Source organism: Acanthopagrus latus, chromosome 18, assembly GCF_904848185.1.
Source record: "Acanthopagrus latus isolate v.2019 chromosome 18, fAcaLat1.1, whole genome shotgun sequence".
Classification (NCBI taxonomy): domain Eukaryota; kingdom Metazoa; phylum Chordata; class Actinopteri; order Spariformes; family Sparidae; genus Acanthopagrus; species Acanthopagrus latus.
In genome coordinates, this window is record NC_051056.1 from 1,663,724 (window position 1) to 1,678,403 (window position 14,680).

A 14,680-nucleotide genomic window follows, 5' to 3' on the forward strand; every position below is an offset into this window, starting at 1 on the left:
TATATATATATATATATATATATATATATATATATATATATATATATATATATATATATATATATATATATATATATATATATATATATATATATATACACTGTTATCTCGTGATAATGACTTATTATCTCATTATCTCGATATAACAAAGGTTGTTTTCTCGTGATAACGCATTAATTATGTTCGTCTTGATTTCAACCTACAAGAGCTGCCACGAACGGCTGCCGTAGCCGTCTGCAGCTGTAGCCTACCGGTGAGTTACACTTCACGTTAGTTTGTTTACTTGACTGGGTTTGTTTAGGAGCTACCAGTTAGCAGATGAGAGGCTGACAAACTCCCATCTATCCGGCTGCTTCAGCTAAGGTAACGTAAATGTAGGCTAACGTTAACTTAGCAATGTAAAGTGAAACGTAATTAATATGTGTTCATTTAATTTTACGGATATCACATCATTAATTAATTAATTATCACGAGAAAACAAATGCTGTTATGTCGAGATAACCAGATAATAAGTCATTATCACGAGATAACAGTGCATAAAAAAAGGAAAATCCATGGCCTTTCTTGGCTTCTGTAAAAATCATAACATTACAAATAAAATGGTACTTTTTGCATACAATCGAGAAAATGAGAATACAGCCACACATTGTTAAAGGAAATACTTAACATTTCTTTAATCATGCCGTAAAATTATGATGAACATGATATATATATTTAATTAGGGGGGCAAGTCAGAGCTTTATTCCGTTAATATCTTGACTTATAATTAAAATCAGAACTTATTTCGTCCTAAAATGTTACAACTGATTCTATTAATGTGTATTCTTCTTGATGATATAACTCTACAAAATATTTTGACTCTTGCTTTTATTCCACCTCATGAACCGTCGTTATGTCGACGGCCATGTTGTTGGGTGCAGTTTCTGTGGTGCCTTGAAATAGAATCAGAGTGAGACCTCCTGCTCCCGGTCCTCTGACAGCTGCGCTCTGTGGGTAACGGAAGACATTTTGAGCCTCTGCGGTCGGTCCGGTCCATTATTCGAGTGTCAGCCTGAAGCCGGGGCTGACGTGCAGTGGAGTCAGTCTCCACACTGAGCTTTATTCGGTGAAAAAGACAAGATTAAAAATTTAACAGTTTGAAGTTTACCCGGCGTATGTGTAGCATAGCTAGCTTAGCTTAGCGTCTGAAGCCAGCCACAAAAGCTAGCAAAGTCCTAGATGCTAGTTAGTTAGCGGTACCTAGCTGGCCTGCCCTCCTCCTCCTCCTCCTCCTCTTCCTCCACCTTCTCCTCGACAGCCGGTCCCTTCACGCAGACACAATGGCTTTAAAACGAATTTCCAAGGTAACGAGCCTCCTTATTATCATATTTAACGATAACCACAGTCTGACTTGGTCGTGTTCAGATGTTTGTGCCGTTAACTCTCAGCTAGCTAGCAGCTTTAGCTTGTTCTCAGCCAGACAGCTGCTGCCGATGAAACATTTGGTTTAAACGGTCAGATCGTAGCCGGGGTTTGGTTCATGCTCCGAGGGGACGTGTAGAGGTATTTTCTGTGTTGTGTTCACGTGTATCGGTGTTCCTTGAGACCGGGTTTGGACGGAGCCCCCCGCGGCGGTCTGTAAGGCTTCATATGAAACAATGGTCCAATTTACTTAGCTGATGTTAGCTTTAATTAGCCTCAGTGTCAGGCCTTTGACTCAGATCTTCCCTCACTTACTTCTGTTCATATTCAGTTAAATAACAGTTTAATCTGCAGTTATTTAGTAATATCAGCTTCTGTGTTGTCCACATTCAGCTTTCGGTTGTGAGTTTCAGCTGTTCTCACCCTGAGATCTGTCTTACAGGTGTACACTCAATAAAATTAAGATTATATCACAATGTACACAAGATTCACACAACGGTTGATTGTGGTCTCACCTCCATGTCAATTGGGAACCTAAATTAAAACAGTCATTTACATTGCTGAGAAGTCCGTATGATATTTCTTTAAATTTACACATTTTAACGTTTTATGTCTTTTAAGTTTTCCTCACATAAAACACTCCACATAATAGGTAAGACGACCCCCCAGGTTATGTGTTAAATGGGTCAATATTTTATCTTTGAATAAGAGTCAAACAACATCAAAAATCTGATCAAGGCTTGGTGTGTAAAACCATTCATTATCATTAATTCTGGTGTGTTATATTTCCACTGTGTTTATATTGATACATTGTGTCAGTTATAAAATTAATCACACACTATTTTGATAATCTGTTAATCACTTTGAGTAATTTTTTGAGAATAAATTATTTCTTCCTCAGTGTGTGATATCAGTTTGTTAAATGTGGATATTTTCCTGTTTCTTTCCTCCTCTGTGACAGTAAACTGAAGATCTGTTGAGTTGCAGACAAAACAAGACAGCTGAGATCAATTGATTACAGTCAGTTCAGTTAGTCTTACCAAATAATCTTTGGGTTGTCGATATTTGGCAATGTGCAAGATTGAAATCACACGAGCTGCAGTAGTTTTTCTATTGGTAAAATACGAGACCAGAACATGTTTTTGTTTTTTTTTGTTTTTTTTTTTGAAGAACTGAGGTGCTGCTGAACTAAAACTCTTATTCTCCAGTCATGAGAGAACATGACTGTTTGGTGCGGACTACATCTGTTATGATATCGGATTTTCATGAATTCTCAGTGATGATATTATCCTGATATCTATAGAAAATCTAAAACAAAGAATTATTATCTTAGTTTGTTGTATTTTCTCTTTTTTTGTTTTTGTCAAAAAAACACAACTCTCCAAAAAGAGCAAATGCACTTCATGAATAGTGAAAAGGAAACCAGATGAACTGATAAACAAAGGATTGACAACCAGATTATTCATACATATTATCATGTGTATTAATAACACTACATCAGTACTTCTTTTTTTTTTTAACATCATGGTTATCGTCAACACTGTTCCATCAACACAGACCCAGCAGAGCCAAATGAAACACAAAATCACCATTGCCTCCTCGAGCTGTGATTTTATTTTATTGAAATAATTTGCACCTTTTTATTATATTTGTGCTGAAACAGCTGCACACAAATTTCCTTCAGGATGAATAAAGTTCTGTCTTGTTTCAGTTTGAACAGTGTTTCTGAGCTATTTCCGAGTCACAAGATGCCATTTGGTGTGTTTTTCACACAATGATAACAGTTAAATAGAATTTGATGTCAGTGAGTTCTCAAGTTATTAGTGGTGTGTAGTCCAACAATCCCTGTGTTCAGAGGAAGGAAAGATGAGTATGTCTGCCCTCCTGTTAAAAACTGTGCTGTAAAAGTAAGCAGATTCATGTAGATTAAAATAATAAACAATGCAAAGACTATAACTATTCAGTTTAGTTGAAATGTGTTCAGGAAGCTGTCTTATGTGCTTTTTAAAGATGATGCTGGTCAAACAAACGTGAGTAAAAACCAAAGTCAAAGTATCACAAAGGTCATTTTATTATCCTTTTCACTTCCGGTGTTTCAGTGTCTTGAAAGCCAATTTAACTTCCCTTTTTTATATTTGAACAACAGGAACTCATGCAGGTGAAAAGAATCAGGCAGCTCATGTTCTTAATGATATTTTATAAATCGATTTAATATACACTTTTAATCATTAAGGAAAAACTCTGTTGTACACAGTGAGAGATACAAAGAGGAACCAGTGTCTGAGGGGGTTTTCCAGGCAACATATGTAGTGGAACATGACTTTATATTTTTAGAAGAGATCAATAAAACCAGTAAAATATTTAATTAATAACCACAATATTGTGTGTACGTGTAATATCTGCTCTCCCAGCTGCCTGTCACAGTCAGTGTCTGAATTCCTGAACGTTTTCTCTCCTCAGTCAGACCTGAAAGCTGAGCTGTGTGTGAGCCCGTATGTCACATACCAACACACACACACACACACACACACACACACACACACACACACACACACACACACACACAGTTTGGCTTCAGGGAGACCTGCAGGCTGGAAATCCAAAGCGGTCGTCCTATAAGCAGCCGTGTGTTTTCTCCTGAACTGGCCTCCGACTCCTCTGTCCACACAGTAAAAATAGAGCTACTGCTTGCACATCAATAAAGCCTGTGTGTCTGTTTGTTTCTAATGCTGCCTTCACATGGCACAGAGAGCGAGGGCTTCATGTGTGAGCTGCTAAAGTTCAGCCTTCAGAATGTGTCTGTTGTAAGACAGATCCTGTTTGATAAATGACAAATGTGTGGTCGTTTGTTGATTGTTTGATCATATAACTAAAGCTATCAAGTCTAAAGATCAGCAATGAATTCTCTCATCATCAATATCAGACATTCTGCTGTTTCTCTTCCTCTACAAAGATATTAAACTGGATATCTTTGTGTTTTGGCTGATACAAACAGTGATTGTTTCTGTGAAATTGGCTCAGGAAAGGACAGACAGGAAAGTCTATTTATTATTCATTAATTAACATTTACAGTCTTGTAACCTTAAACAAATCCCAGAACCCCTGAATCTGAACTCTAAAATTCAGAGGAGCCTTCAGTGGTAATTTATTGAATTTTGTCATCTTAAATAAGACTAACACATTAGAACCACACTAGATGAACTGGTTCAATTAGTCGTGTGTGTGTGTGAGTGAGTGACATGCAAAACACTAAATGACCACAGACAAACATGAAGCATGTTCTATCAGCAGTTTCATTGGTTCAAGACAGATGAGTGTAAAATAACTTAGACCAAACAGGAAACAGACGTGAACACAATGTTCAGACTGATCAGAGCCACCACAGATCCTCTGACAGATCAACAGATTCTCTAGTGTGAGCATTTATGTGATGAATGTGTCTTATTTTCCAGATGACACGATGTTAGAAACCTTAACATCCAACTGATTTAAGATTTCGGTCTTGTTTTCAGGAGCTAACTGATCTGTCCAGAGATCCTCCGGCTCAGTGCTCTGCTGGACCTGTCGGAGAAGACAGTAAGACACATTTTATACATCATGTGTTCATGTGACACAGTAGATGTTCTTTATTGACTTTGTTCCTTTATTTTCTCCAGTGTTTCATTGGCAAGCTACTATTATGGGCCCTGTAAGTAACAAACTGCACTGCACTGCTAATATCAGTTGCATGTTAACTGTAGTGAGGCGAGCTTGCGTGTAATGACATAAGTGTGTAACCTGTGTGTGTTTTCTGTTGCAGCCTGACAGTCCCTATCAGGGCGGTGTGTTTTTCCTCACTATTCATTTCCCCACAGATTATCCCTTCAAACCACCCAAGGTCAGTAAACACCTCCATAAACTCAAGCTGCCCGAAACACCACGATACACAACATACGACACAATGCAGTCAGTGGAGAAAGAGACAGTTGTGTTGTTCTTCGGTACATCTTGTAACAATTACCCTGTGAAGTTTTAAAATGAAACAAAGATGAAACCAAAATGACAGAGAAACAATGGAAGCTGTTCTGATCTGTTTCTCCTGTTTCCTCCTCCTTCAGGTCGCCTTCACAACAAGAATTTATCACCCAAATATTAACAGTAACGGCAGCATCTGCTTGGATATATTGAGATCGCAGTGGTCTCCAGCATTAACTATCTCTAAAGGTACGAACTAATGATGTGAACAGCAGTCTGACTTTTACTCAGAGCAGAGACTGAAACAAGACCGACCATTTAGAAGTGAACTAGTGAAGTGTGATGGTTTTATCTTTGTTAAACAGTTATAGATCTTTTATTCAGACACAAAATTCAATCAAAAGTTGCTCCTTATTTACGCTTATTCCTTTCATGACTCATCTTAATCTTAAATGCTGTGTAGAAGTGAGGATGTAACCAGGGGTGCCCACACTTTTTTAGCCAAATGATCAGGTCAAAATGATCTACGTACATGAAAAATACTAAACATACATATACTGAGTATGCTTTATATAACACAATGCATGACTGATATTGAGTGAGTAATGTAACCCTTGGTATGCATCGGTGTCGGCCTTTGCTTGTGAATTCCACTGTGTGGGAAAAAAACGACTGCTGTCCGATTAACTGATTTTAGTTCCCTCACCTTTCTCTTTCTCAGCTCGCTTTTCAAAGGGAAGTCAGTGTCGTACTTTTTATGTTCAGAAGTGCCTCACAACATTCCCCTTCGGAATAGCGATTGTAGTTTGACAAATCAGACAAATGTACTTCGAAAAAAGACAGCGGGCAAAAAAAGTCTGTCTCCCACTTATTTTTTTATATCTATCATTTTATTGATATCAGTTGAAGCTGCTAACCAGGTCACTTAGCTCGCTTGTGTTTTGCAGTAACTAGCATGTTTGAGTATGCATGGTGACCCGTCACACGTGACCCGTAGAAGAGACCTCAGTCTGGCCGTCCTATACATCAGTCAGGCGGCATAGAATCGACTCGGCTTTTCGGAGATTTATTAATTTTCCTGCCATGTCACGCAATTGACCGGTAGATCACAGAGGTAGTGTGGGTCGACATATTGGTACCCCTGCTTTAGATGGTGCTGTGTGGACGGAGGTGCTCTGTGACCGTCGACTCTGTTAAGCTGTGAAACTCTTTTCAGATGTTGCTGATGTTCTGTGTTTTTTCTCTACAGTCCTTTTGTCCATTTGTTCTCTGTTATGTGACCCGAATCCTGACGACCCGTTAGTGCCAGAGATTGCCCGCATCTACAAAACAGACCCTGTTAGGTGAGTTTATACCGGTCCAATCAGAACCTACAAGAGGCTGAGCTGACATCTGTTGTTAACAAATATACTCACAGAGGTTCGACTGCTGAAGAAACATTTTGTGTTTGAGAGAGGGAACGATTGTGTGTTCGTAGATGGTTTTCACATTAACTTCCATTTGGTTTAATTTACAGAAGGTCTCAGAAATATTAGATATAGATGTCACACTAAGAGAGGGGGATAACTTAGCTTGAAACTATTTTGCTAAATTGACATGATCAATATCTTGGCAAATTATTATATCCACAAGATGACAGGACGTTTTTTTTAAACAGGTATTTGAGGACTCATTTTATAAATTGGGGGAAAAACGATTTGATTTTTTTGGGACATTTCAAATAGCAGACCCAAAAGTTTAATTATGATATTTTTTGTTCTTTATTTTAACTCATGTTTACTGTAGTATATAAATAACTTAAATTAACTTTTCTCAATTAAGCTTGTTTAAATGTACAAGTTCTATTTGTAAGAAACAAACCAATAAACTCTAAACAGCAGGCTTGGATTTATTGAACTTTTTGTAGTATAAGTATCCTTTTATTTATCAATTTTTTTTACAATACACCAGGAACAGGCAGCCAGTTAATAAATCTGATGACTGACAGTAAACACATGATGAGCTGACAGCAGAGAGAAGAACTTGTCTGAAATGCAGATTTATTCAAAGAGTTTTGTAGAAAGATATTTGAAGTAAATAAAAGACGAACAGTTCAGCTGGACGACATCGCTCTGATGCAGGTCGAGGCTCTGCAGCAGCTGAGTGTGTGAGATGTTCTGTGTTTTCTTGGTGACTTTCTGGCGGGAGACAGAAACATTAGAGCTTCAGTAGTACCTGTTTGAGGTCTTTAACCAGAGTCCTGCTCATTGGTCTCAGGTATAACAGACTAGCCAGGGAGTGGACAGAGAAGTATGCCATGCTGTGAGGGTAAGAGCTGAGCTGCCACCTGATTGGACAGAGTGACTCACCTGGGCTTTTCTTGTGTCTCTGAAGTCAAATTTTGCCTGAAGCACATCGATGCAAAGCATGGCTCCAAATCAAAAGATGAGTCTGACCTTGACCACTGATCTTTCATGTTTTAGCTATTTGAATAAAAATTTGAGTAATGTTCCACACTGCAGCATAAACATCTGACCCTGTGTGGAAAGAGTGAGATAATGATTATTAAACCTTACGGATGCAAATGTTGAGTAAGAATGAACAATGAGCTAAAACATGAAAACAGTGATGTGTTCTGTTAATCCAGCATCTCTGCCTCCTTGAATTAATCGCTGTTTTAATGTCGGCTGATATTTATCTGCATGAAACAAGAAGAGATATCAGCCTAAACTTGTTCGGCATCTGGTTCAGTCAACGAAACAAAACAAACTCACTCCATGTCTGGAGTTTTGTCTCAAAAGTTGCTCAGATGAGTGAACATAAAATTGGTGCTTTCCTGGGAAGTTAATTGTCAATAGACGATCACAGGTTTGTGCTGCTCATCAGCAATGGTAAAAAAAAAAAGTGCTCAGATTTAACTCATCTAGATTCAGCTAAATTCAGAAAGTGAATGTAGCAGGACTTCAAAGTAAGAAGGACAAATATTTCAGCAGCCAGAAGTATTAATTATCTTTTACACTATGGAGCAGCGTTTTAGATTGTAACTTAAAATGCTGCTAATTTTAACCACTTTTAATACTGTTCTGTTATTGAATCAATAATCTCCAATTTTTCATCTTTTATAAATGGAGCAAATTTTTTTTATATAAACTTTGAAAGTAACTTATGTAACTAAGGCTGTGGGATGAATGTAGGAGAGGTAGTGCAATATGTCTTAATTGAAATAAAGAAGTGTGAATTAAAGAAGATGGAAATACTCGTGTAAAAGTACTTGGTTACTTTACCCCACTATCCTCAGGTTCTGGTTGAAATAGTTCAGTTACTCGCTTGTTGTTCGATGATCTTCAGGACTTCCTGTTCATGTTGACTGATATTGAAGAACGCAGTCATTCAATCGAAAGCTCAGAAAGTTGTGTGTTTATTTTATCATCTAAAGATGCAATATGTCAGAATTTTGATCTTTAAATGTATGACGTCTCAGTATTGCAAAGCTTGTTAAGCACACTAACCAGTTAGCCCCATCCCACTTTAAAGCTCCTGTGCTAGCAGTTTAAACACAGGGTTCTCCCCAGACAATGGAACGGTATACTGCTAGCTCAGTGCCACTGCGAGCGTCTGTCCGTCCACCCGTCCGATCCCCCCGGTCCGATAATTGCGACGTTGATGACAGCGACATCCCCCTCCCCCCCTGGATGAAAGTGCACCGCTACACAAAAAATTTCTGGGGAGAACCCTGAAACACAACACATGGCTGGTCCGGCAAGCTTCCTGTTCCTGTTCAGACTGCTAGCTGCACAGCTGACTGAGCTGTCTAGCTTACACAGTGAGCAGCAGTTAGCGGTTACTGTGGTGATTCTCACATTCTGCAGCCGCAGCTGCTGTTTCAACAGTTTAGTGGACAAAAAGAAATAAAATGAGTCGCTGGGTTTGGATGATATTTGTGACCACAGCAGTTTTGTATTATCCTGTGTTTGTATGTGTGCATGGCATTGTCCTGCTCTGTGTCACCTGCTCACTACCTCACCTGTGTGTTTCTCTCTGCAGGTACAACAAGACAGCTCAGGATTGGACTCAGAAATACGCCATGTGATCATCATTATCTTCTCACTGCTGGAACAAACTGTTTGATTTTCTCATGTGGCCACGCCCCCTCCTCATCAGCCAATAACGGCAATTTGTTCACGTTTCTTTTCGTTCCTTTTGTCAACTTAAAAAGCTTTTAAATTGTTGATTTGCCCTTTTTCTGCTTCCTAAACTGAATAAATAAGGTGAAGAAGGGCTGAGGACTGTGAGCTGTGAATGTGCCAACTGCAACACCCGACTGAAGAGACAACTGTTACAGTGAAAGACTGAAGAACATAATAATTTAATGCATGTCAGTGATTGGTTCATGTGCTGCTGAGAAAAAAAGAAAAAAGAAGGTGTTTTGGTTTTATTCTGTTATTGATGTTTTTTGTTTTTAGACGAGAGAGCCGTTAGTTCATCCATCATCCACAACACTGTTCTCCTCTTTTTGCACTGAAGATGAAACTCAAAGCTCTCAATGGCTGATTGATCAACTAATAGCTCTGTGATGTTTTTTTCTCAATAAAGTTGAACAAATTGCACATTTTCATTGTACTGATTTTATTTCTGTAATCAATGCATTTAAGGGTTGCAGCTTCATTATTTACAAAGTAAAAATTTGCTTTTTAAGAAACGATGTTTCAAAAACAATTCTGTATTTTACAAAATCCTGAGTCTTTAAATTTGACAAACTACAGCAGCTGAGTTAACTTAAACTTCATCATTCCAAACAGAGCTGACAACAGCAGTGATTGACTCTTTAGAAACCACCGACTTCCAGTCCACCTCACCTCCACCCTAACCCATCAGAACAGGGGACTGGAAGCCTTCACAGATCATATAAATGCTGTGAACAATAACATAGTGTTCACAGTTGAAGATGTCAGAGGAGACAGTCTGCCTTCCTGGACTGAGCAGTACACACTGAAGAAAACAGAAGACTCATTGTGGTTTTACGTTCAACACAAGATAAAAACTCACAGGATATCACCAACACACAGATCAACACTGCTGTTAGACTCTCATCACCCACTGGAGCACAAGCTGGGTCACCAGAACCCTAAACCATGGGGCTGAGACTGTGCCCACTAAGTCGGAGGGGAAGGAGACAGAAACCTGTGGCTACCCAAACTGGACCTTTGTCAGAACCTCTAAAAGACGTCCAAACCTCTGGACTGTCTTCAGGAAGAAAACAAGCAACAAGTGGAGAGAGAGAAAGAGGATGAGAGTGAAGGAAAGAAGAAAAGTTGGATGAAAGTGAAAAACACACAAATCCAAAAAGTCTAAAGTGGAGCTTAAGTGATTCAGACGTTCACTGACATTAAGACATAATACTGGAAATGAAGTCAAGAGAAGTCATGAACTCGAAAAAAAAAACAAGGTGTCAAGTAACAGATGACTGCAAATGAATCAATATCAGGCAAACTGACAGTTTGTAATGTTACAGAAGGCTCCCACATTAGGCGTCAAAGCCAACTGAACTTATATAATGACGTGTAAAATGATGAGTGGTTGTTCTCAGGTCAAACAGCCACCAGCAGTCAGCCTGTTGACTTATATTTGTCTTGTGGAAGATAACAAACAGAGGAAACATCCAGTTTCTTAACGTATGTCAACAGCTCAATGTGACATTAAACAGCCTCCAGGTGTCACATGACACACAGCAGGACAGGATGCTGCTCACAATCACTACACCTTAATTCTATTTTTGATTACAACAGTTAACAGATGGTTGCATGAACCTGTCTAAAATTAATTAGCATCCTCCACCAACATTCAGAGAGGAACAATGCACAGGGAAAGATAGAGAAATAAATATACAGATACTGTCCAATACTCATCACCTACAGAACACAGAGGTTCCACTGAGGGCCCGTCCATAAATATTATGAATATGGTTCATCAGATTATAGCAGGTCATGTGACCCAGAGACTCCAGATCAATGCTGGGTTGTTTCACTGCTCTGGATAATTAGCATACGTCTTTGTTATGGATTTTAGTGTTCGTCATATTTTATATGAATCAAGTCAGCATTCTTCTTTCAGAAGCTTCCAGATCACTCAAAATGCCACAAAAGTCTTCTTGTTGACTGAAACACGCCTCTTTTTATTGAGTTATAGCTCCTCATGACTTTATCAATAACACTTTTATTTGTATAACCTGATCTGAGCCGGGATAAGCTCTGTCGACTTAGCTGGTAGACTACAAATGTACCATTGATGATTGGGAGGAACTAAAGTCCAATAAAAAGAGGTGTGTTTCATCCAACCAGAACTGAGTTTGATTCAAGGGGTCACATGACCCTGAAGCTGTTGAAGAACCTGCAATTAATATCTTTTTCAATATTTCTGTTGTCATCCTTCTCAGATGTAGTTTGTGAAACAGCTGCAGCTCTCTATACAGTCCAACATCATCGAGACAGTGAGACATTCACTGACATTACGAAATACAAGAAGACAAGTTAACTGGAGGCCTGACATCAGCCCTGAGCACCTACTGAACAAATATGATGACACGAACTGTTCAAACAGCTTCCAGCAGTCGGCCTGTTGTCTGAAGCTCTGTCCCCTGAAAAACATTACAATTCTTAACATATGTCAACAGCTCCATGTAAGTAAATACACGTTAAACGAGTTAAAACACAACACTTAGCGTAACAGGATGTTCGTCCTGATCACGACACCATGTTTGTTTCAGTCCTGTCATGTGTCATCATTTTAGGAGACGAGAAATGTTTCCAGTTAAACAGAGTTCAGTGGATTCAAACCAACTTGAACATGTATAAAGAAAATCCTTCTGTTCTCTTCCTCTGTAATATTAAGGGACATGAAGGTTCAGTCAGTAGTTTGACGTCAGGAATATTTTTACTTTAAAGCGGAAGAAAATGGCAAGCTGAGGTCTTTGAATGAGACTTTTCCATGAGACGATTTCCTATTAATACCCTATAAATACTGAGTAATCTGAATCTGTAAAGTAACAAATAATTAAATTTTTTAAATAGATTTATTGGAGTGGAAATATAGAGTAGCCAAACATTGAAGTACTCAAGTAAAATTCCTCCCAGTTGTACTTAAGAACAGAACTTAAGTGAAATGTAATTTGGTTCATTTTGTCGCTGGTTGTTCAATATTTTGACACAACGAGTTTCATCCAAGGCCCCGATGACGAGTATAAAAATGGATGTTCACGTCGCCTGGAATGGCATTACTGGGGCCCCACCCTGGAGCCAGGCCTGGGCTTGGGGCTTGCAGGCGAGCACCTGGTGGCCGGGTCTTAGCCCGCGGGACCCGGCCGGGCTCAGCCCGGAAGATCGACGTGGGCCTGCCCTCCAGTCGGTTCACCAGGAGGTTGAGTGGTACCAGCTAGAGATAGTTGGGCTCACCTCCATGCACAGCCTGGGTTCTGGAACCCAACTCTTTGAGAGAGGCTGGACTCTCTTCCACTCTGGAGTTGCCTGCGGTGAGAGGCGGCGCGCTGGTGTGGGCTTGCTTATAGCTCCCCAGTTCAGCCGCCATGTGTTAGAGTTTTCCCCGGTGAACGAGAGGGTTGTTTCCCTGTGCCTTCGGGCCGGGAATAGGTCTCTCACTGTTGTTTCAGCTTACGGGCCGAACAGCAGTGCAGAGTAGCCAGCCTTCTTGGAGGCCCTGGGAGGGGTACTGGAGAGTGCTCCAACCGGGGAGTCCATCGTTCTACTGGGGGACTTCAACGCTCACATAGGCAGTGACAGTGTTACCTGGAGGGGTGTGATTGCGGCCTCCCCAATCTGAACCCGAGTGGTGTTTTGGTACTGGAGTCCTATCAAGCATGGTTGGCTCGGGGGACTCCTGAGGCAGCTGACGGGTACCGGCGGGCCAAGCGTGCTGCTGCACGGGCGGTCGCGGAAGCAAAAACTCAGGTCTGGGAAAAGTTAGGGAAGGCCATGGAGGAGGACTACCAGTCAGCCTCAAGGAAATTCTGGCAAACCATCTGGCGCCTCAGGAGGGGGAAGCAGCCCTCCCCCAACACTGTTTACGGTGGAGGTGTGGAGCTGTTGACCTCGACTGGGGATATCGTTGGATGGTGGAAGGAATACTTTGAGGATCTCCTCAATCCCACTGACATATCTTCCATAGAGGAAGCAGGGGCTGGGGACTCAGAGGTAGATTCATTCATCACCCAAGTCAAAGTCACTGAGGTAGTTGGGAAGCTCCTCAGTGGCAAAGCACCGGGGGTGGATGAGATCCGCCCTGAGTAGCTCAAGTCTGTAGGATGTTGTAGGGCTGTCTTGGCTGACACGTCTCTGCAGCATGGCAGTCGGGGACAGTGCCTCTGGACTGGCAGACTGGGGTGGTGGTCCCTCTATTCAAAAAGGGGGACCGGAGGGTGTGTTCCAGCGATCACACTCCTCAGCCACCCTGGGAAAGTCTACTCCAGGTTACTGGAGAGGAGAATTCAGCCAATAGTCGAACCTCGGATTCAGGAGGAACAATGCGGTTTTCATCCTGGCCGTGGAACACTGGACCAGCTCTATACCCTCTGCAGGGTGCTCGAGGGTTCATGGGAGTTTGCCAACCAGTCCACATGTGTTTTGTGGACTTGGAGAAGGCATTTGACTGTGTCCCTTGCGGCATTCTGTGGGAGGTGCTCTGGGAGTACAGGGTCGGAGGCCCTCTGCTAAGGGCTGTGCGGTCCCTGTGCAACCAGAGCAGGAGTCTGGTTCGCATTGCCAGCAGTAAGTCAGACCTGTTCCCAGTGCATGTTGGACTCCAGCAGGGCTGCCCTTTGTCACAGGTTCTGTTCATTATTTTTTATGGACAGAATTTCTAGGCACAGTCAGGGGCTGGAGGGGGTCTGGTTTAGGAGCCACTGGCTTTCATCTCTGCTTTTTGCGAACAATGTTGTCTTGTTGGCTCCGTCGAGCCAGGACCTCCAGCATGTTCTGGGGCAGTTTGCAGCCAATTGCGAAGCAGCTGGGATGAAAATCAGCACCTCCAAGTCTGAGGCCATGGTTCTCAACCAGAAAAAGTTGGCTTGCTCCCTCTAGGTTAGGGGAGAGTTCTTGCCTCAAGTGGAGGAGTTCAAGTATCTTGGGGTCTTGTTCACGAGTGAGGGAAGGATGGAGCATGAGATTGACAGGCGGATTGGTGCAGTGGCCGTAGGAATGCGGTCGTTGTACTGGTCTGTCATGGTGAAGAGAGAGCTGAGCCGAAAGGTGGTCAATCTACGTTCCTGCCCTCACCTATGATTATGAACTTTGGGTCATGACCGAAAGAATAAGATCCCGGATACAAGCGGCCGAAA

General features: G+C 41.2%; 1 protein-coding gene across 1 annotated transcript; it reads left to right on the plus strand.

Moving 5' to 3' along the window:
• The first annotated feature begins 946 nt into the window (after positions 1-946).
• On the plus strand, positions 947-9,941 carry LOC119007556 (ubiquitin-conjugating enzyme E2 2-like). The gene is made up of 7 exons (XM_037077316.1): positions 947-1,343; positions 4,914-4,977; positions 5,058-5,089; positions 5,201-5,278; positions 5,499-5,604; positions 6,605-6,698; positions 9,379-9,941. The coding sequence occupies exons 1-7, from the start codon at positions 1,320-1,322 to the stop codon at positions 9,422-9,424; spliced, it is 444 nt and encodes a 147-aa protein (XP_036933211.1). The 5' UTR covers positions 947-1,319; the 3' UTR covers positions 9,425-9,941.
• The last annotated feature ends 4,739 nt before the right edge of the window (positions 9,942-14,680 follow it).